The 22,110-nt window shown below is 34.7% G+C and overlaps 2 protein-coding genes across 2 annotated transcripts; one reads left to right on the forward strand and one right to left on the reverse strand.

Moving 5' to 3' along the window:
• Positions 1-4,426: 4,426 nt before the first annotated feature.
• Positions 4,427-6,546, forward strand: LOC114167623 (dof zinc finger protein DOF2.5-like). Its single transcript, XM_028052733.1, has 2 exons — positions 4,427-4,601; positions 5,218-6,546. The coding sequence occupies exon 2, from the start codon at positions 5,273-5,275 to the stop codon at positions 6,155-6,157; it is 885 nt and encodes a 294-aa protein (XP_027908534.1). The 5' UTR covers positions 4,427-4,601; positions 5,218-5,272; the 3' UTR covers positions 6,158-6,546.
• Positions 6,547-10,885: 4,339 nt separating this feature from the next.
• On the reverse strand, positions 10,886-12,961 carry LOC114165627 (protein FAR1-RELATED SEQUENCE 5-like). Its single transcript, XM_028050204.1, has one exon. The coding sequence runs from the start codon at positions 12,959-12,961 to the stop codon at positions 10,886-10,888; it is 2,076 nt and encodes a 691-aa protein (XP_027906005.1).
• Positions 12,962-22,110: the final 9,149 nt, after the last annotated feature.

The following is a 22,110-nucleotide window of genomic DNA, read 5'->3' on the forward strand; positions in this document are numbered from 1 at the left end:
CTTGAGCGAGGCTCGAAACAGAGAACAACCCAAACTTTGGGGAATTCTCGCTCAGGCTAAGTTGTCTCGCTTAGACGAGAGTGACTTTCGCTCAAGTGAGACTAGCTTGCCTAGGCGAGATCTCGCGCAGAAACAGGGGATGAGTTTCTGGTGTTTTCGCTCAGGCGAGAGATGCTCGCTTAGGCGAAAATACCAGATTCCCAATCTGTTCTCACGTGCAACAGTAAAGAAATCTAGCACAATCCAAGCATACACTCAATTACACAGTTCAAGCACTCATACAACAATCAATCATGCAATTCAAAGTCATCAGAATGATTTCTATACGAAATTCAAGTAAAACAGTTAGCTTCCCTTACCTGTTATCATGTTTAGACAGGTTTATAAATGTCAACGCCTTAAAAACGTCAACACCTCTAACTCCACAGGATGCTCTATCTACACATAGAAACATCACAAGAACGATCATGACATACCGTTATGATCACTGATTAGCAGAGACTCATACCGATGATTAAAACATCGCATGCAAGCGGAATAGGGCTTGCATGCAACAGAAAACAGAAAAAGACTAAAAAGAGAGCGGAAACTCAACTTATGCGAATGGAGAAACTGATCGGTCCAATTTGAAGAGCTCGCCGAGAGATCAATCCTACGGTCTCGGTTCTTCAATCAGACGACCAGAGAGACAGAACCTCTAGAGAGAAGTCAGAAAACTCTAGAAAAGTGGTTTCTAGAGAGATGATGTGTTTTAAAATAATGAAACTCGTTTATAAGAATTTTATTTATACTAAAACCTTTTAATATTAAAATAATCGAGTCTCACTATTTTTAAACCACTATCCCTTTTAAAACGTCATTTTCTAGGGTCTTACATTATTTCTAATTCATATAAATTTTTATTGTATTTATTTATATAATGCGTCACTTTTATAATTCTTTGTAAAATATATATATATATATATATATATATATATATATATTATTTATTTTATGAACTAAAATGAATATCTAGCTAGAATATGAAAAATAAACATTATATTAGAAAATATTCGACTCACACATTGATTTACTATATATTAATAAAAATGGGTTAACTAAAATAAGTTCACTGTTTCTTTTTAGTTGATAATTTTGTGATTCGATTCGATTTATGACATGTTAATAAATAAGTGAATTAATTAACTTTAAAATATTTTGTTTTTTAGTTTATTTTATATATTTATTATTATATAATTAAAATAAATTAATTTGACTCATTATTTATAATAATACAATTAAAATATTAACCTATTTTACTAAATGTTATTTTAAAATTAATATTTAAAGATAAAAATATCAAATTACATAACAAACAAATAAATTAAATAATAAAATTATCCAAATATTATCTAATAATATTATAGTATCTACAAGATTAAATTATGAGTTTACATAATTAAAAATAATAAATAATTACAATAAAACTTAAATTTTTATTGTAATTATATAAGTCACCTACATTTAAATAATTAAAATTTTTCCTAACTTAAACAAATCGTCGTGACAAACTGAGTTGACTTATGGATTGAGATTCATTTCTAGATAATATAGCTCTTTGATTTGAGTTTTCACAATTCAAACAAATAGAAATTTGATTTTTACTATACATATAAAAATCGAATATATGTGTGACAGCACGAATTAATTTTTATATATTAATGTTAGAACTTATATACAAAATCAGAGGTTAACTTTTTAAATGTAAACATTAAAATAAAATTTCGAAAATATATATAATAGATAAAATTATATTAGCCATGTACTGTACCTAGCCAAGCCCAATCAAGTAAATAAGTACACACGTTAAAACCACATACCATCCAGCATCCGGACACAACCAGCACTAGCCATCTAGACAGGTAGCCGGCCAAAACCGACTACTTGCCTGGAAGGCTAACCCATTTCAATACACCTCTGGAAACTGCTTTAGGACCAGGCCCACTCATGGCCCAAGCTGGGGCCCAAGCTAGAACCCAAGTCAAGGCCCAGCCCATGAAATGGTCGAACGTCATTTATGTCTATAAATACACGTGGACCCCATCATTTAAAGGTACGCATTCATTAATTGCTGATTTGACTCTTGAGAGCTTTGACTTACTTGAGCTTCGGAGATTCTTCTGCAGGTAACCCCTCCTGGGTTCAAGCCGGCATGTATCGAATGGGAAGAGGCCAACTAAGGAGATAGCGGACTACATAGTAAGGTAACACTCGTGTCTAACTTATCTTATTTGTCCCTCTGCAGGAACAAGCCATGTATTGAGTATGTTTGAAGAAGGTGTTGAAGCAATTAAAAAAAAAAAATAACGTGGTTAGTGCAGAACAAAACCTGGGTGAGTCATTAAAAGTTGAAAACAACAATCATGTTTAGCACATACCAATGGTCCAAGCGGACCCAACTTTAAATTAGAATAATATATTATTCCGAAGAAACTTGTGTTAGTACATAACTCTCTTTCATTCATCTAAAATAAAATATGGACAAAAGTTAATAATTCAGATAATTTTTGTTTAGATCGGTTTAAATACAGTTTTTCTTTTTAAGTTCTGAAAGATTTTAATTAAAAAATATTCAATCTGATCCTTTTTTAAATAAATTTATTTGGGATTAAGTATGTTATTAGTCATTGAACTTTGATCTAAAATTGGAATTTCTCTATGTCCAAAACTTCAATACATTTTGGTCCCTAAATTTAAAAAATGAATGAATATAGTTCTTTCAACTCAATTACGCTATTTTTTTTTTAGGTATCGAACACATTTCTCAATAGATATTGAATCAGGAATGTGTCAAACAGGGTAAACAACTCTAATACTAACATGAAAAATGAAAAACGTTCGACACGTCAAAAAAAGTTAACATAATTGAGTTTAAAGGACTAAGGACTATATTCATTCATTTCTAAAGTTTAGGGACAAAAATGTATCAAAATTTCATACAGAGACGAATTTTTATTTTGAATCAAAGTTTAGAGACTAAAAACATACTTAACCCATAATATCCAATCTATCCATAAAATTAGTATTTTAAAAGATTATAAAGAAACGTTTATAATTACATTTCTTTTAAAAGGTTTTTAAAAGAAATAGAAAAATCTATTTTTAAAAAAAATTTAAAGCGGTAATTTAAAGAAAGAATAACCATAAAAATTTGGTTGAATTAAATTTGATCCATCATGTATTGATAAGAAGATTCATTGGATTTTAAGAAATAATGATGGATCATTAGCCATCCATAAAATTAAATAGATGAATGTACACATGATGAAAATATTTGTAAGAGGAAACAATATAACATATGGTTAAAAATGATTTTATACAAAATAAATATTGAGATTTACATTTAGATATAACATTAATTAAACCAAAGAAACTTTGAAAGCAATATGGTGTAACTGTTGAAAACACATGCATGTAGGGAAGTCTATTGAAGAAGACATTATGAATTAATTTAAGAAAAGCAATATGAATTCAAACAAACCAAAACCTGTACTTACGCATAAAAGAAATAAAATTGAACATATTTTTCCAATAAGAGATAATTCAATTAAAAATTTAAGAATATAGTCCTTGATTCTGGCCCAAAATAAAGAGTACTTGATTAGAGAAAAAGAAAGTTTGACTATTTGAACAGCCAATAAGAGTCTATAGTTTTTGAAAAGTTGAAACACTCAACAGTACATTCTCATTATTCATTCTCATTATTCATTCTCATTATTCTCCAAAGAAAACAGAAAAAAAGAAACAAATCTAGAATGGATAAGTATTCAGACCATTTCTAGATTTAATAAATAATTTTTTCATTATTTCTTGGCTAAAGTTAAATTGATTTTAAAATTATAATTTTATTTTGCCCCGATCTAAGTCTGTCCAACAAATATTAAAAATAATGATCGTATTTTCAAGGTATTGTCGGTGTGGATATTGGAGTATGAAACTTCGTCATAATTTTATCTTTAAAAGACACCTCAAAAAATAAAATGAAAAAGTATTTAAAGTGCATTTAATTTTGACTTCTGAACTATACGAGACATTGTTAAATCAATTATTAGATATTATTCATTTTAGAGATTAAAATTTTATCACAACTTTATTCTTAAGAGATGTTTTGAAAGATAAAAAAGAAAAAAATATTTAAATTACATTTTTAATATCAACTCTGAAATAATATAGAATTATTGAGTATACATAAACAAATTAAGCTAAATTAATTTTAAAAATACGGAACTGTGAAGAAAGTGAAGATAAAATAATAATAATAATAATAAATATGATATAAGTGATGTAATAGAAAATGTAAAAAGAAAGTGAAGTAGATGATGATAGTAAAGTGTATGTTCATAAGTATCCTAACAAAAAAAAAAAAGTGAGTCCCTTAAAGGCTAAAAGATGGTGAAGAGATATTGATAGTGTAGTCAAACGAGAGACTTCTCTTCTCTCTTCTCTTCTCGCTTTCTCCTTTTCCTTTGTTGCATTCATAAAGTAAGGCTACGCATAAAGCCACCCCACAAACCAACCAAAACATTCTTTCTTGCACTAAGGAGCAGTTTCAGACAAACAAGGTTCATTTCTTTCTCTCTCTCTCAAATCACCCTTTGCTTTTTCTTTCAATTTCATCCCTCTTTCAACCACAATTCTCACTTATTTATTCTGGGTTTTCGCCTTCTTCTTCAAAAGCTGACACAAAATATCAACTTCCACTACATTTCAAACTTCTTTCTATCTTTCATATATATATATATATATATATATATATATATATATATATACACACACACATTCCATCTTCTATATCTTTTTCTACCAAACCAAGTTTTTCATCAAATCCTATATACAAAACCACTGCTTTTTCTTTTTCTTTTTCTTTTTCTTCCCTTTTCCCTTTTGCTCGTGTGCGATCATTTGTTAAACCAAACAAAAACTTAAAAAGATACTGTTTCTTATTAGTATTGTCGATTATTGATTCCTTTACATTTTTCAAAACTTTGTATTTGTTCTCAGTACTGTATCTTTGATTTTGTTGTTGACTAATCTTCAAAAATCTTGCGTGTAAACTTCAAAATCACCACCACCACCACCACCACCAGCAGTATGGAGTTTTGTCTCACTGAACCATGTGGTTTTATTTGGTTGGATAAAGCTTAGTTTTTGTGGTTGTGGATACACTTGTAACTGTAGGTGTTTGTTCTCTCTCTTTTGGGGTTTCTGAGGACATTGGAGTTGTGAGAGAGTGATGGAGGGGATGGGTCCAAATTCATGTGCAAGGCCAGTTTTAGAGAAGAAAGCAAGACCACAAGAGCAACTGAATTGTCCAAGGTGCAATTCGACGAACACAAAGTTCTGTTATTACAACAACTACAGCCTCACACAACCAAGATACTTCTGTAAGACTTGTAGAAGGTATTGGACAGAAGGAGGGTCTCTGAGAAACGTTCCGGTTGGAGGTGGTTCAAGGAAGAACAAGAAGGTTTCTTCAGCAGCAGCAGGAGCAGGAGCAGGAGGAATCACAGCTTCATCATCCTCATCATCATCATCAAAGCTTCCTGACCTAAATCCCCCAAACCTCTCTTCACAAAACCCTAAAATGTTACATGGTGGCCAGGATCTCAACCTGGCTTTCCCAGCTATGGACAACTATCATCATCCTCATCATCATGGCATCTCCCCTTATGTTGAGATGCAAAACAGTGACACCACTCATCATCATCATCACCAAAACTCTCCTTCTTGTTCTGCTGCTCCAGCCTCTCTTTCAGCTCTTGAGCTTCTGAGGTCCAGCATGGCATCAAGGGGCTTGAACCCTTATGCTCCTTCTTCCTTGATGCCAAACTCAGGAAACAACAATGCCCTTTACCCATCAGGGTTTCCCATGCAAGAAGTGAAACCAAGCCTCAGCTTTTCCTCAGTTGATGGGATGGGAAATAGATCATATGATCATCATCAGGTCCAAGAGAGGGGTGGCAGAGTTTTGTTCCCTTTTGGAGATGTCAATAAGCAGCTTTCTGCTGCAGCAGGATCAGCTGAAGTGGAACACAGTAAAGAACAACAACAACAACAACCGCAACAGGGAAACTCATCTGGATATTGGACTGGAATGATTGGTGAAGGGACATGGTAAGAAAGAAAAATGGGAGGACAAAGGAAAAAAAATAATCAAGAGAACATGCATTAATAAATAACATATTTTCTTTGTTTTGATCTTTGATCTTCCCTATTTTTCTCTTTCCACAATATGGATATCGTTGGCCTGAAGTTGTTCAGAACTAACAATAGGACACACAAGGTTAATTATTATTATTATTATTACTACACACTTCCTTTGTTTATCTGAGAGAACGTGAGGGTTTTACTTCTGATCTCGGTTGCTTTTAAATTACATATTATATATATAGAGAGAGACATAGAAGAAGAAGAAGTGAATACTGGGCCTGTTTTTCTCCATGGCACATGCAATTCCTGTATTCATTGAACTATCATGTGGGAATGAAGCATATGGATTTGGTTTTATTTTGATGCTTTGGTCGTCTATTTTGCTGTGTCTTCAAAATACATTTAAATTATCAACATCGGTGTATTCTGAGAGAATTACTAAAAAAATTAATAGAGAATTTGTACTCGTAAGAGATCTTCTCGATTGTACCTTATGGTTTTTGAAATGTTTTGTTGAAAGGAGTTTTGGGGTGATGAAGGAAAGAGAAAGAGAGTTAGGTGTTGGAAGTTTGTAATTATAAATTTGGTTGAGTTGCTTTGTGGTCTTTCCAGCTACTCTTTCTATGTGTGTGTGTGCAAAAATTAGTGGGTTGTCAGCTTTGTTGTCTTCATTATCACATCTGAGATTCTTCCAACTATGAAAGCACTTTGGTGGAATTATTCGGAGGAATTATAGTAAAAGAAATCTGAAAAGGAAGGACAAGGGAGTGTTGTATGATCTCAGTGTTTTAGCTGATTCAGGAATTAATGTCACACCCACTTTTAATGCAACCTAGATAGAGTTAATCAATTACATGTATAATACTATTGATCATATACATAATATAATTAGACAAATCTTTGAAAATTGGATTACCTGCCCCAACTAAATATACTACTAACCTAATAACATATTATATATAATTTTCATCCACTTGTTGCATTCATTATTTAACTCCTTCAGTGTGCCCTATGTCATTCATCCACCTGCTGTTAATTATAGTATTTGCAATGACTTAGAAAAATTTTCTGAAAAGCACAACTTCGTTCGGTATTTTTGTGGGGTCCTCAAACATTCCCTTGGGGCAAGTGGAAACTGTTTCTTCCACCAGCTAGGTCAATGCATTGCCTTCACATGTCCACCATTATTATTCATTAAAAACAACTAATTAATGTTGTTCTGTTGTGTTTTTCACTTTCAGTCATCTCTTAATTATTATTATTATTCCTTTTCGATCTTCTCAGGGCATAGATTCATCTTTCGAATTCGAAATCTTCTCTTTTCGCTGTTTCAAACTCTTCAATTAAAATAACAGTTCAGCCACGTAAAAGTCTTCGGTAAATTCAGAAACACTGCACCTGTCTCCTTCTGTGTTTCCCTAAATTCTCATGTCCTTTCGATTATAAAAACACTTTCCTTATCTGATTCATGCATGCCATTTTTCGTTGACTAAATCAGCATGGTTTAACTTTGAAAATGTTCGATAAAACTTGGTTTATTTACATTTCTTTTTTATGGTTTTTTATACTGGTAAATTTTCCTGTTTCTTATCAATAAGTTATTAGGTTTAATAAAATTAAACTGATCTTAAATTTAAAAAAGAAAAGAAAAAAGATAAAGGAATAAAAAGTTTTCTAAATAAATAACATGATACTTAGCGGTAAAGAATGGATGCTTGTGCCACTTTTATTAAATAAAATATAAATGGTGAATTTCTGGTTTGTTAAACATATATATTTGAAAATAAAAAAATGAATATCCTTTAAAAATATTTATAAAGATGGTGCATTTCTCTTAAGGTTATTTAAACAAAAAAGAGTATTGAAGCTTCTAAATTTGATATGGAAGGATTTAAATTTTTAAATATATTTTGCTTACATGGTCCGGAAATAACGGAAAAAATTTAGACAAGTGCAAATAATATATATGTGGAAATAATGAATAGAAAAGAACGGTAGAAAGTAAATAAAGGATGTAACAAGAAATAACTAAATATTAATAAATTTCAATTTATACTTACCAAATTTTACTATGAATTAAATATTATTATATTTAAAGTTTTTTTAAGTAAATTCTCACTCAAATATTTTATAAAGTACATAAATTGAAAAACAACAACTTAGTAACATAATTATCATAGGAATGTTTTGTAAAATGTACCAAATCATGTTCAAAAGGCATGTGAATAACATTTATTATATTTTAGAAAAAATCTCACAAAGACAGTTTTAGCTAAAATACTATATAGTCTCTTGAGATTATCTGCTGCTATTATAAAACACATGTTTTGATGGGAAAATAAGGAGAGTATTCAAATATTTAGATCAGAGATAATATTATTCATAAAATATAAGTTATGTAATTAATCGTATAAATATTAAATTTAATTCTTATAATCTCTAAGAAATTAAAAAAAATAATTTACCATAAAATAAAACATGGCGAAGAACCTGATGGGTTTTATTAATTAAAAATCGTAAGGTGATTTTGAATTTTATTATAATTTTAAAGGATTTATTAGACGTCGTGACTGCGCAACATCATTGTTAAACGTCGAAATAGATTACTTAAGATTAATTAATCTTGAATGTTGAAGCAGTGTTCAAAAAGTTAAACTGTACTCCCCACTTAACTACGGCTAACTCCCCGCTTTTGTACCACGTATAACTTTGGGGTCTTGTCTGGGTCGATTTACATGAAATTATTTTATTTGAAGAAGGGTAACGCTTAAGTGACGCAAAGGAATTTATTTGTTAACCAACGTAATAGGAATAACGCTTGACCACAATTTTTTATCGTTTTTGTCTACGTCCTGCACTTCTGTTCACAAAACTCTGCTTCAACTCCCCACGTAGAGGTTCCTTGCTCCCCACATAGGCGTCTGGTGTTATTGAAATTGTGTGCTCATATTAAATCCACCCACTTGCGGTCATTGAATTTGGATTGGTGTATTAGACGTCGTGAGTGCGCAACATCATTGTTAAACGTCGAAACAGATTACTTAAGATTAATTTATCTTGAATGTTGAAGCAGTGTTCAAAAAGTTAAACTGTACTCCCCACTTAACTACGACTAACTCCCCGCTTTTGTACCACGTATAACTTTGGGGTCTTGTGTGGGTCGATTTACATGAAATTATTTTATTTGAAGAAGGGTAACGCTTAAGTGACGCAAAGGACTTTATTTGTTAACCAACGTAATAGGAATAACGCTTAAGTCACAACGACTCCCATCTATCGTCTTCAATCAGAAATAGGTAACTTTAATTAATCAGTGTCTAAGTGAATGACTTAGGAATGAGGTTTGTAACATAAAGCCAATAACGTAAACAAACGGATCCAATAGGTGGGAACAAATAATTAACTTTCTTGGATAACATAATTGTTCAAACAACATAATGCTAGATGCGACATTATGAAATTAGTCTAAATTGATGGACTTGGCGACATCACAATTGCATCCATTGATGAAAACCTCAATTATGCAATGTTTCTGAACATGGTCAACCTCAAACACAAGTCTGTCTCCTTCCTTCAATTGATTGTCTACACAGAACTGCCTCCACCCTTGTCCAAACTTGGTTGATCTCTTATTCCGGGAAACCAGCAGTTTGCACTCTACTCCGCTTCTTGTTGCCAAAAGGTAAACCACATCCATTTGTAGGCTTCTTATGATGTCACCAAAACGAACATTGAGGTCCTGCAAACAGTCAAATAACACAAGTACACATGGAGTCAGATGAGGTCAACTCCAAATTGCAGTCACAGTTTTGAAAGCAACACATAAGAAGTTAAGGAATAGATACTACCAGATGGCTAGCTTGTGCATGAGATTTCGTCAACTTCACAGCGTATAGGGCTGTCCCAGGGTGCGTTGCAGCACCTAATAAAAATGACTCCTTATTCTTTGGTTCACATAGGCCGACAAAACATGTTATTTGAAAGCGATTGCCTCCAACGTAACGAAGCTGAACATATGAGTCGACTAATTGGTCAGTGTATATGTTCTCTAGGTCTTTCCATCCATTGGTTAATTTTGGGTTCAATGTATCCATGTTGTAGGTCACCACAAAGGTGTTCCCAAAATTATCAACTAAAGTCCATTGGTCCTGCAGTTTGTTTTCAAATGCCGCAGAAAAATGTCGATCGACATACGCGAAGTTTTACATGCACAAATAAAACTTGGAACCGCATTAAAAAAGAATTTAGAACCCTACAAAGATTCAGGACATGGGCGAATATAACTGAAAGACATACCTGACCATGAATGTTGATGGTGGTGAAAGTCCACAATACCGTCGTCTCCGAAACTGCTTGTGTTCGATCATTGTTTTCCCCCATACGTGCACTAAAATTTCCGGCCATGATGCGAATCTGGTGGTGCTTAAATTGTCCTTAACTATGAAAGGAAATCTCAACTTTGCTGCCATTAGGGTTCGGGTGTCACAATAAATAATAGTGGGTGAGGGGTTATCAAAAGTCGTGTCCGTTTAATGGGAAGACCTGAGGGGTTCGAAACGGATACACATATTCCTTTCAACGGTCAATTATGGATGAGTCATAAATGTATTCAAATCACAATTGTCACCGTGTTGCCCTTGTGTTAAACTATGAAGTGCTCTGTTTTTGTGTTTAACATGTAATTAAGGTCAATAATTTAAATTTTCAAATGGGATTTAACATGTTCACCGCCATTGTCTTCAATGTCACCTTGTTGGGTAAGTAAAAAAGGATTAGATTTGGTAGGGACACCTAATCCTTTTGCAATAGAATTCAGCTCATTGCACAACATCGTAGATGAAGCGTCTGAGTCACATGCCACCTCCGCTAAATCGTAAAACCTCTTGCATAAGATTTTGTATCTTTGCATCCGTGGGTCATCATTACTTCTATTGTATCCCGCTATTATCAAACTATGCCTCCTCCTAACATTTTTGGACCAGCGACGGAGAACATATTTTTCTGGCACGCACTCAATGTCTTCTTGTCCAAGCGTCAACAAGCTGTGACGACACATGATGCCCCTAAACTCAAACAACATACAACTACATTGGATATTGGTTGTCAGCGTGTCAAGCACAACATCATGCATTCTGTGGTATTTTTTTCCCTCCCACAACCACTCTTCCCTTACAGTATAGTTCAACAGACATCCGTCTTCGAACACCCTTTTCACGAAACAATTAATCTTTCCCCTAAATTCGTTCTGGACCTCCGCAAATTTGGCGTGCGTGTACTCTAGTTGAAATTGCCTCTCAATAAGAGATTGTGATCCACATGCAACAGTGGTATTGGATGAAGCAAAGTCAGCTTCAAATTCTTTTTCTGCGTTTTGCCGTAATGCGTTGTCATATTGCACAACAAATTGTTGCAAAGTAGTTCCCGAATTAATGAACCCATCAAAAAAAGCGTTCAGGCCTTCACTCCTTTGGGTGGTTGACATTCCAGCCCAAAACTGACTTTTTAGATAGCAAGGAACCCAACAATGTCTCTCGTCAAACAATGTAGTGAGCCAGTCGTTTGTGGTCAAATCATATTGTCCAATAAATGCCTGCCATCCCAACTCAAACTCACCCACCGTGATTGAATCATACACTAGTCTTTTCAATTCAGTCTTGATAGATTTGTAATTTGTGTAACCTTGCAATTTTTCCGGCACTTTTTTCATTATGTGCCATAGACACCATCGATGTTTGGTATTTGGGAAAACTTCTCCAATTGCATTAAGCATTGCCTTACATTGGTCGGTAACAATTCCTTCCGGTGGTTTGTTATACATGCACCGAAGCCAGCATTCAAAAATCCACACGAACGACCTTGTGTCTTCAACTGATACTAGACCACAACCTAATAAAATGGAGTGTCCATGGTGATTAACACCTACAAAAGGAGCGAAAGGCATGTCATATTTGTTGGTCAGATATGTGGTGTCAAAAGACACAACATCACCAAAATCCTCAGATGCCGCTCTACTGCGCGCATCGGCCCAAAAAACATTGCATATACGGTTGTCTTCGTTCATGTCAATTTCAAAGATGAAGTCGTTGTTTAATTCTCGCATTTTTGAAAAATGTCGTAGAAGGGCCTGCCCATCCCCATCCTTACACAATGATCGCCTTTGTTGACCAATGTAGTTGCGAACATCACGTTCAATGAAGTTAACGTGTTCATATCCACCTGCTTCAGACACAAGAGAGCGGAAACTTTTGTTAATTCGGACACCAGCGTCATCGTTAGTTTCAACAGTTTGCCTTGAATGCATATCAACTTTACGGTTGCCCCGTATTAGCCTTGACTTCTTCGGACTAATGTCATGACTGTGATCAGTTACAACGCTCCTTATGAACCATTGTCCGTCTTTCTTTGCTGCGGTGATTGAAGCTTTACACTGTTTTGCTTTAGTGGGGACGGTCTTCAATTCTGGAGGAATAGCAGACACATAATTTCCCTCGCGTGAACAGACCAACTTGATGTAGTTGATTTCATTGTCTTCGCCCCGTGCTGAAGTCCTGGTGCGAATACCAAAGCCGCTTCTAATACCGTAATTTTTATAAAATTGTTTTACATTATTTAAGCTATCAAAACACATGTGTACTTTGGGTGGAATATCATCTCCGGAGTCATTGTGAGGCAGACCACTTTTGACGTGTACTTGTTCAGGCTGCTGATTTGGTATATGGATTTCGAAATGTTCCTCGAAGGGGATGTTATCTGCTGAGTGAAATGACTTCATCACCTCAATGTTGTGGTAAATTAAATGCCTACAAATGACAGACATTAATATTTCCACCAACTTGACTTACGAATGTTAGGGCTGTATTTATTTTTTGTTCCTCCAAAATAAATGTTTTGTAAACTTGAACCCTAAAAACCAAATGACACACGAATGCCATCTTCTACTTATTGTGATACTGCACACATTGTGCTTCATTAATGAGGATATGGAACATGTCTGAATGACAAAAAAATTAATTTTTCAAAAAAAAGGTGAATGACTTACTTGCAATGAAGATTGCCACCAACATGGCTTTATGGTGATGTCCGCAGTTATGGCTCATCCGTCTTTAAGTAGCTGGGCTCACCATTATGAGACATCAATGAACTGCATCTTCAAAATGGGGAAGGTGGTGCCATAAAGGTGAGTTAAGAGTTGGTAGGTGGGGGAGTTGGACAGACATTTACTTCTGCTCGATGGAACAGGAAACAGACCGCTTTAAATACAAACTTACAATGCAAGAAAAGTAAAGGCATTTTAGTCATTTCGCCTAACGACATTTTAGTATAAGTACTGGACCGTTGGCCCAACACTTTGCGAACCAACACAAAGCACCACTATATTCCTTCGTTGCAATTCTAAAGGATCGACGAAATAAGGTTTCGAAATTTCTTATCGTGTACACGTACAAGTGCTTTTTCTCGACCTTGTATTACTGGGTACAATATTTTTTTTGAATTTGATCGTACGTTGTTAGGTAATGGAACCCTGGCAAGGACTTGATGTTGAAGAGCAGGATTTGGAGTCATTCGTGAAAAGAGGCAACTCATCAAGAACACTAATTCCAGGACCTGCGGGAAATGTCCAAGCAGCAATGATTAATCGGGACAATGAACAAGCTGAAAGCACTCAACAATTTGCTCGTGACATTGCCTCCGCAACTTACGAACGAGATTTCAAATCGAATCCATGGTTATTGGGCAGAACAGTTCATAAAATTCCATGGTATTCCGTCACTGATAATTTTAGATTTGTCCAACCTATTAGTTAACAAATGACATTTGGGTGAAAAACTTGTTTTCTGCAGGGCTACTGAAGGAAGGCAAAATTGAAAATGCAACCCAGTTAGGAAGTTGCAAATGCACAACCATTCTTCCGTTTGTGGCATGCATTGTCAAACAATGTAAGCCTAATGGGCTAGGAGATATGCAAATATCTATAAAGGTAAGCATACAAAACACACATTTGATATTTTTGGTTGACGACATAGTTCAAATAATATTTCTACTTAAAACAACAATAGGATACCAGTGCGACGGTGTGGGCAAGTGTCCATAGAAAGGTGCTGCTCAATCCAGAATTCGGACAACACCTCATAGTGGGGGCTGTTTTGCTGTTGCAGACAGTAAGAACATATGTTGCCAACCTTAAACAGTGAATCATATTGATGTTTCAACATTCTATAACATCATTTGTCTAACTTTAATAGTTGTTGTAATAGGTTGCAGCATTCAGTCCCCGTCCCCGACTTTGCTATGTCAACATTACAGCACGCAACATTGTGAAGGTGTGAATCACAATCTTAAACATTGTCAACGAGATACTGTCATTTTTTACGCACACCTTGACTTTGTATACATTTTGTTACTCTGTGGTACTAGATCTTCAAGGCAGATATATGTCAACCAACGGATGAGCTTATCCATGCAACTAAAAGGTCTGACATTGTCCTCCCCCCATGCATGGATCCCAATATTGATGAGTTATTGCGAAAACTTGTAAAACCCTCCATAGTGACCAAGAAGACTGACCATGGCCAAGGTTCCTCTGGCAGTGATGGTACCTCCTCAAGCACTAACGCTGCGCAAACAAATGATCCGTGAAAATATGTGACAAATTACATGGTTGTGGTGCTTAGTATCTAATTTGCTTTATTTCCAGTAGGATTTTCTTAGTTTCGTTGGCTGTGCGTTATATTTTGTGTGTGTAATTTTGCTGCTTAGTATTGATCGTATTGTTGGTCGTTTCAAGAGTTCAAGTGATTTATTCACAACTATGTTTATCATCATTCTACATAGTAGGGCAAACGTATGTGGGGATATGCAATACACTTAATGTATTAAAAGTTCCAGTCCACTGTTTTCTTCTATTGAACACTCATTTTCTACTTCAAAATATAATTATCTGTTCATCCCTGATTCAAGTGAAGTTCATTTATAAACTCAATTCCCATAAATTTTTCACTCAATAAAGGCAATCCAAAGTTTTCTCCCATTCACGCAATGGGATGTTTCGCAAACACAAACGAAATATCATGTGTCACAACTAAGTGGGGAGTAAGGAAAGGCTATGTGGGGAGTTACGTGTACTTTTTTGTGTACACATCCCTGATTCAAGTGAAGTTCATTTGTATAGGCATTTTCATAAATATTTCAGTCATCAAAGGCAATCCGAAGTTTTCTCCATTGACGCAATGGGATGTTTCGCAAACACAAACGAAATATCGCATGTCACAACTAAGTGGGGAGTAAGGATAGGCTATGTGGGGAGTTACGTGTACTTTTTTGTGTACACATCCCTGATTCAAGTGAAGTTCATTTGTATAGTCATTTTCGTAACTATTTCAGTCAATAAAGGCAATCCCAAGTTTTCTCCATTCACGCAATGGGATGTTTTGCAAACACAAACGAAGTATCACATATGACAACTAAGTGGGGAGTAAGGAAAGGCTATGTGGGGAGCTACGTGTACTTTTTTGTGTACACATCCCTGATTCAAGTGAAGTTCATTTGTATAGTCATTTTCGTAACTATTTCAGTCAATAAAGGCAATCCCAAGTTTTCTCCATTCACGCAATGGGATGTTTTGCAAACACAAACGAAATATCACATATCACAACTAAGTGGGGAGTAAGGAAAGGCTATGTGGGGAGTTACGTGTACTTTTTTGTGTACACATCCCTGATTCATGTGAAGTTCATTTGTATAGTCATTTTCCATAAATATTTCAGTCAATAAAGGCAATCCCAAGTTTTCTCCATTGACGCAATGGGATGTTTCGCAAACACAAACGAAATATCACATGTCACAACTAAGTGGGGAGTAAGGATAAGCTATGTGGGGAGTTACGTGTACTTTTTTGTGTACACATCCCTGATTCAAGTGAAGTTCATTTGTATAGTCAATTCCCATAAGTTTTTCAGTCAATAAAGGCAATCCCAAGTTTTGTCCCATTCACGCAATGGGATGTTTCGCAAACACAAACGAAATATCGCATATGCCAAGTAAGTGGGGAGTAAGGACAACATATGTGGGGAGTCACGTGTATATTTTTATCTGTTCATCCCTGATTCAAGTGAAGTTCATTTATAAACTCAATTCCCATAAATTTTTCAGTCAATAAAGGCAATCCAAAGTTTTCTCCCATTCACGCAATGGGATGTTTCGCAAACACAAACGAAATATCATGTGTCACAACTAAGTGGGGAGTAAGGAAAGGCTATGTGGGGAGTTACGTGTACTTTTTTGTGTACACATACCTGATTCAAGTGAAGTTCATTTGTATAGTCATTTTCATAAATATTTCAGTCATCAAAGGCAATCCCAAGTTTTCTCCATTGACGCAATGGGATGTTTCGCAAACACAAACGAAATATCGCATATCACAAGTAAGTGGGGAGTAAGGACAACATATGTGGGGAGTCACGTGTATATTTTTATCTGTTCATCCCTCATTCAAGTGAAGTTCATTTATAAACTCAATTCCCATAAATTTTTCAGTCAATAAAGGCAATCCAAAGTTTTCTCCCATTCACGCAATGGGATGTTTCGCAAACACAAACGAAATATCGCATATGACAAGTAAGTGGGGAGTAAGGACAACATATGTGGGGAGTCACGTGTATATTTTTATCTGTTCATCCCTGATTCAAGTGAAGTTCATTTATAAACTCAATTCCCATAAATTTTTCAGTCAATAAAGGCAATCCAAAGTTTTCTCCCATTCACGCAATGGGATGTTTCGCAAACACAAACGAAATATCACGTGTCACAACTAAGTGGGGAGTAAGGATAAGCTATGTGGGGAGTTACGTGTACTTTTTTGTGTACACATCCCTGATTCAAGTGAAGTTCATTTGTATAGTCATTTTCATAAATATTTTAGTCATCAAAGGCAATCCCAAGTTTTCTCCATTGACGCAATGGGATGTTTCGCAAACACAAACGAAATATCGCATATGACAAGTAAGTGGGGAGTAAGGACAACATATGTGGGGAGTCATGTGTATATTTTTATCTGTTCATCCCTGATTCAAGTGAAGTTCAAACCCTAAACTCAATTCCCATAAATTTTTCAGTCAATAAAGGCAATCCAAAGTTTTCTCCCATTCACGCAATGGGATGTTTCGCAAACACAAACGAAATATCACGTGTCACAACTAAGTGGGGAGTAAGGAAAGGCTATGTGGGGAGTTACGTGTACTTTTTTGTGTACACATCCCTGATTCAAGTGAAGTTCATTTCTAAACTCAATTCCCATAAATTTTTCAATCATTATACGCAATCCAAAGTATTGTCCATGCACGCAACCACCATGAACTGGATTGTGATGTTTTCCAAACAACACCAAAAAAGTATCACATAAAACAACCAACTGGGGAGTGACGACAACCTAGGTGGGGAGTGACGTTTATTTTTTCGTCTGTACATGGCTGACTGAAGTGAAGTTCACGTATATACTGAATTTCCAAACTTTTTTTCAATCATTAAAGGCAAGGCAAACTATTCTCCATGCACGCAACCTCCATGAAGTGGATTATGTTGTTAAACAACACAAATTATCAATTTTCACAAATAAGTGGGGAGTAACGAAAACGTATGTGGGGAGTTATACTAACTTTTTCCTATATGCAATGCAGACCTCATGGAAAGGTTGTTTATAATCATATATGGACTACTGCATTATAATCATTATCCTTAATTCAATGAATCACAAATTCTGCATCGTGACCCAATGTCCAGGAATAAATCAAACAAAATAACTGGGGAGTGAAGACCAACTAAGCGGGGAGTTACATGGAAACTATAGTCCGAAAATGCAGACTAAACTTAATGAAATAAGTAACTTACAAATACCTTTATCCATCATTCATGCACTGCTTAACATTCACACTAATGACAATTCAGTAATTCAGTTATGTCCCCATAAAGTTTTTCTTTGTACAAATGTCCAAACATAATATTATTTGGGTGGTTTGATTTCTTTTACTACCAAGTTATGCTCAATCCAGATCATGCATTAATGCTTAACTTCAACAATAAGGCAACAAACTAAACATAACAAAGTAAAATAATATGTGTCATAAATAAAATAACATGCCTTGCGGCTTGTTCAAACCTAATAAATAAACAAAATACACATCACACATCCAAATTGCATTAATAACATCCACAGTAGAGGTCAATTCATAACTACATCATCCCAATCTTTGTCATTTTGGTTTCGCATTTTTCTTATTCCCGTAAACAGAAAAAGGTGTTCTTGTCGCAACACTCTTGAACCACCTTCGTGGTTGGGCCTTCATACGGTCATACATGTTGCTATGTTGACCACCGTCATCGTTTACAACAACTTCTTCATCCTGATGCGGCTTAACAGGAGGGTCATGAAACATTTCGTCGTCTTCATCACCGTCATCATCAAAGACATCATCAGCACAACCATCATTTGGGGGGTCTTCATTTCCAACCTCACCCTTACATTTTGCAACTATTTCTTCTAATTCAGAAATTGAATGTTCCATACTAGCTATCTCACCTTCTTCATGTTCCAGGAGACGAAGAACCTCTTCCTTGTCCTTTTTTTCTTCATTTCTATAGGCAGTGCCAAATTGTTTAAATGCTTCTTTAACAACATCGTGACGAAGTTCTTCATCTGACACGGACACATCAACAACACACTGTACAAAAATACAAATAATTATAAACAAATTCCCTCTACGTAACATCAAACTAAAACAAACAACGTATTTTAAAGTTTCACCTCACCATTTTCTTATGAAATGATCTCGTTATCACTTTGTCACCAACTTTGACATTCATCCAATGCAAAAGTCGAGGAAACTTGTTCATCCGACATGTCAACTTTGTGTTGCACACAAGTAAATGATCAAATGACCATAACTGCAACAAATTAAATAAATTACAACGGCATCTTCACCACAATCAACATCAGTATTTCAGCACAATAAAAAACAATATTGTAATTACCTGAAGCAAATAAACACAGCCCACAACATCAAAATGCTTTGCGGCTGACTCGTTCTTCAATCCCAATGAAGCAATGCACAAGCTACTAACCAAATACTCATACACTAATGTTCCCCAATTATATTTGCCGATGTTGTCAATATCATCAACTAGCTTAAAAATTATGGGGAAAACAATACCCTTTTTATTGGGCAATAAGAATTCTGATATCCCTAACAAAATGTAAATCCTGCAAAAGAGTTCTACACCACCAACATCATCATCGTATTTCAAAAGATAGTAGTATATCAACTCCACAGTAACTGTTTGACCACCAAAAATATTCAAAGTGTCACTATCCGAAATGGTCTCATTTAAATCAATTCTTTCACCCAAAACCCTCAAACCTAACCCTAAACAAACATCTAATAGATTAAATTCTACGACTTGCCCAATACGAAAACCGCCCCTTCTCTCAACCCAGTTGTAACATAACAGACTCAAAAGTTTCCTACTAATCTTCACCGAATCGGTTACCATGGGAAACCACCAAAATGGAGTGCCTTGAATATAGTTCTTCTGTTGCACACTTAGTCTATTGTTTATAGCACCTACAAACTTCGTCTTGCAGAAATGACCAAATAAAATCTGGATAACATAACAAACAACTCAATGTGATTCATTATAATTGCACAACTATAACAACATGAATCCAGATTAACAAACCTTGTTCTCCTCCGACAAATAAACATGTCCATCACGATTGTCGTCCATCTTGTAATCCTACAACGCCATACACATTACACAGACCACATGCATCACAAAATATTAAATGTAAACGCAACAATAAATTTACCAAACTTGAACACCGTATACACAAATCGGACAACCAAACACAGACATAAAATGCTCATTAACCAACCATATCGCTGAAAAGAACAAAAATCACCAACAACCACATCCACAGCCAACTATACACATCCTCTAGGTAATACGACCGAAAAACGTTACCTTTGTCGTCGACGACTTCTCTCCGGTAGCCCACCACTAATTTGCAGAACTATGCCTCCTCTCCCTGTCGCACTGCCTGATAATGACCCACCACCCCCACCAACCCAAATGGTTGCCGGAATCTCACTTTCCCCCTTGTCTGTCTTGACTTTCTCACTTGGAAACCACCCCGGCCTCAGTCTCCCCCTTTTGTCTCTTCACTTTCTGACTTCGTCGGCCTCAATTTCCCCTTCTCTCTCTAAAGTTCAGTTTCTCACCGGCGAAATGGTTGCCGGAATCTCTGTCCCACTGCACCAACAACACCACCGCCTCACTTTCGACCTTCTCTCTCCTCACTCTCAAATTGCACAACGAAGCGCCTCACTTCCCCCCTTTTCCTCTTAACTTTCTCTCTCTAAAGGACATTTAACATAAGCATTGTTTCTCTCTCAGCTGCACGTGCGAACAAACATTTTCAGTTTTTAAAAATTAAAAAAACCGCTGCCACGTCAGCCGTGTCAAATCCTTGTCAAAAAATTTTGTTGGAATATCATTATCCTAAAACAAAATTTGACTTTAAGGAAACTAGATTTTTTTCTTTGTTTGATTATGTCGATGAAGACTTTCTTTTTTGACCCTCTTATGATTTACAGTGGAGAGAAAAAAATGTGTTGGACTTATTTGTTAAAAAGAAGCTGTCAAAAACTTATTTGTTAAAAAATATTTAATTTTTAACAACTATTGTATCCATGCTAATAAGTAGTTCATACATTATACAAGTAATTTACAAATACAACTAATATATAAAAATATAAATTTAAAGGTTGTTTTTATTAATTATATATTAAAATTGTAAAATAATAAAAAAGGAAAATGATATTTTAACCCACTTTTTTTGACCCACTCTTATCTCATTGCTTTAATCACCATTAAATCATCTTTTTTTATTCTTTTTAGTGATGGTATTATCTAATGGTGATTGAAATAGTGAGTTAAAAGTGGATCAAAAAAAGTGGATTAAAGTATCATTGTCTAATAAAAAAATAAACATATTTTTATGTATTGTCTGTAAGTTGAACATAAAATGATAATTTGAGTATCATGGACAATATGAAGTATATATTGTTTTTTATTTCCATGAGTTTCTTTAAGACAAGTGAACAAGAGACTAATATGTGAAATGTAGTTCTTTAACATTATTTTGGATTAATTATATATTATATATTGTAAACAGGCACAAATAAAATAAGAAGGTTAAGTATCCCATTTACAATATTGTAATTGTCATGGATGAAAATTGAATAAAAAGTATTATTAATCTTAGTTGTGCAATTCACTTACGACTTGTTAGTAGTGAAGATCATAAAAAAATCATGAATAGATAAATTAGTGGCCCTTGTAAGACATTTATTTTATTCCTCATTCAATTTTAGCCTCTTAATTTTCTTAAAAATGATAAGGTAAAATTAAAAGAAGGAATTGTATTGCGACTGGAATGAGAATTTAAGAAAAAAATATTTTATTTTATTTTTATAACAATCTTCTCAAGACTTGTTTGTGCCATAAGTACGTAGCAAGTTCCAACTTTGCAATCTGTGCATTATTACTTTTCATAACAGAAGTCAATTAACTTGTTAATCTATGATAAAAATATTAATTATTATAAAAGGGAATTTAGAGTAAGCACAAACATATAAAAGTATTCAGCTTGCGTAAAAACAAAAACATGCTTTGAGTTTTCAACATAGTGTGACTCTGGTTTTGAAATTTCCACATGATTCATTCAACTTTTCTCTCATACCACAATGTCTTTACTTTCTTTTTGTGGCCAAAACTCACCATTTGACTTGTGAAATTTCAGGTGACGTCCAAGGTAAGTATTCCACTTATGGTGATGATGACTAAGACCTTTATTTCCAAAAGAGAAGG

The sequence above is a fragment of the Vigna unguiculata genome, chromosome 10 (assembly GCF_004118075.2).
Source record: "Vigna unguiculata cultivar IT97K-499-35 chromosome 10, ASM411807v1, whole genome shotgun sequence".
NCBI classification, from domain to species: domain Eukaryota; kingdom Viridiplantae; phylum Streptophyta; class Magnoliopsida; order Fabales; family Fabaceae; genus Vigna; species Vigna unguiculata.

Bases quoted from the DNA above. Each gene is read 5' to 3' on its own strand.
- LOC114165627 (XM_028050204.1), bottom strand. From the start codon at position 12,961: ATGAAGTCATTTCACTCAGCAGATAACATCCCCTTCGAGGAACATTTC.
- LOC114167623 (XM_028052733.1), top strand. From the start codon at position 5,273: ATGGAGGGGATGGGTCCAAATTCATGTGCAAGGCCAGTTTTAGAGAAG.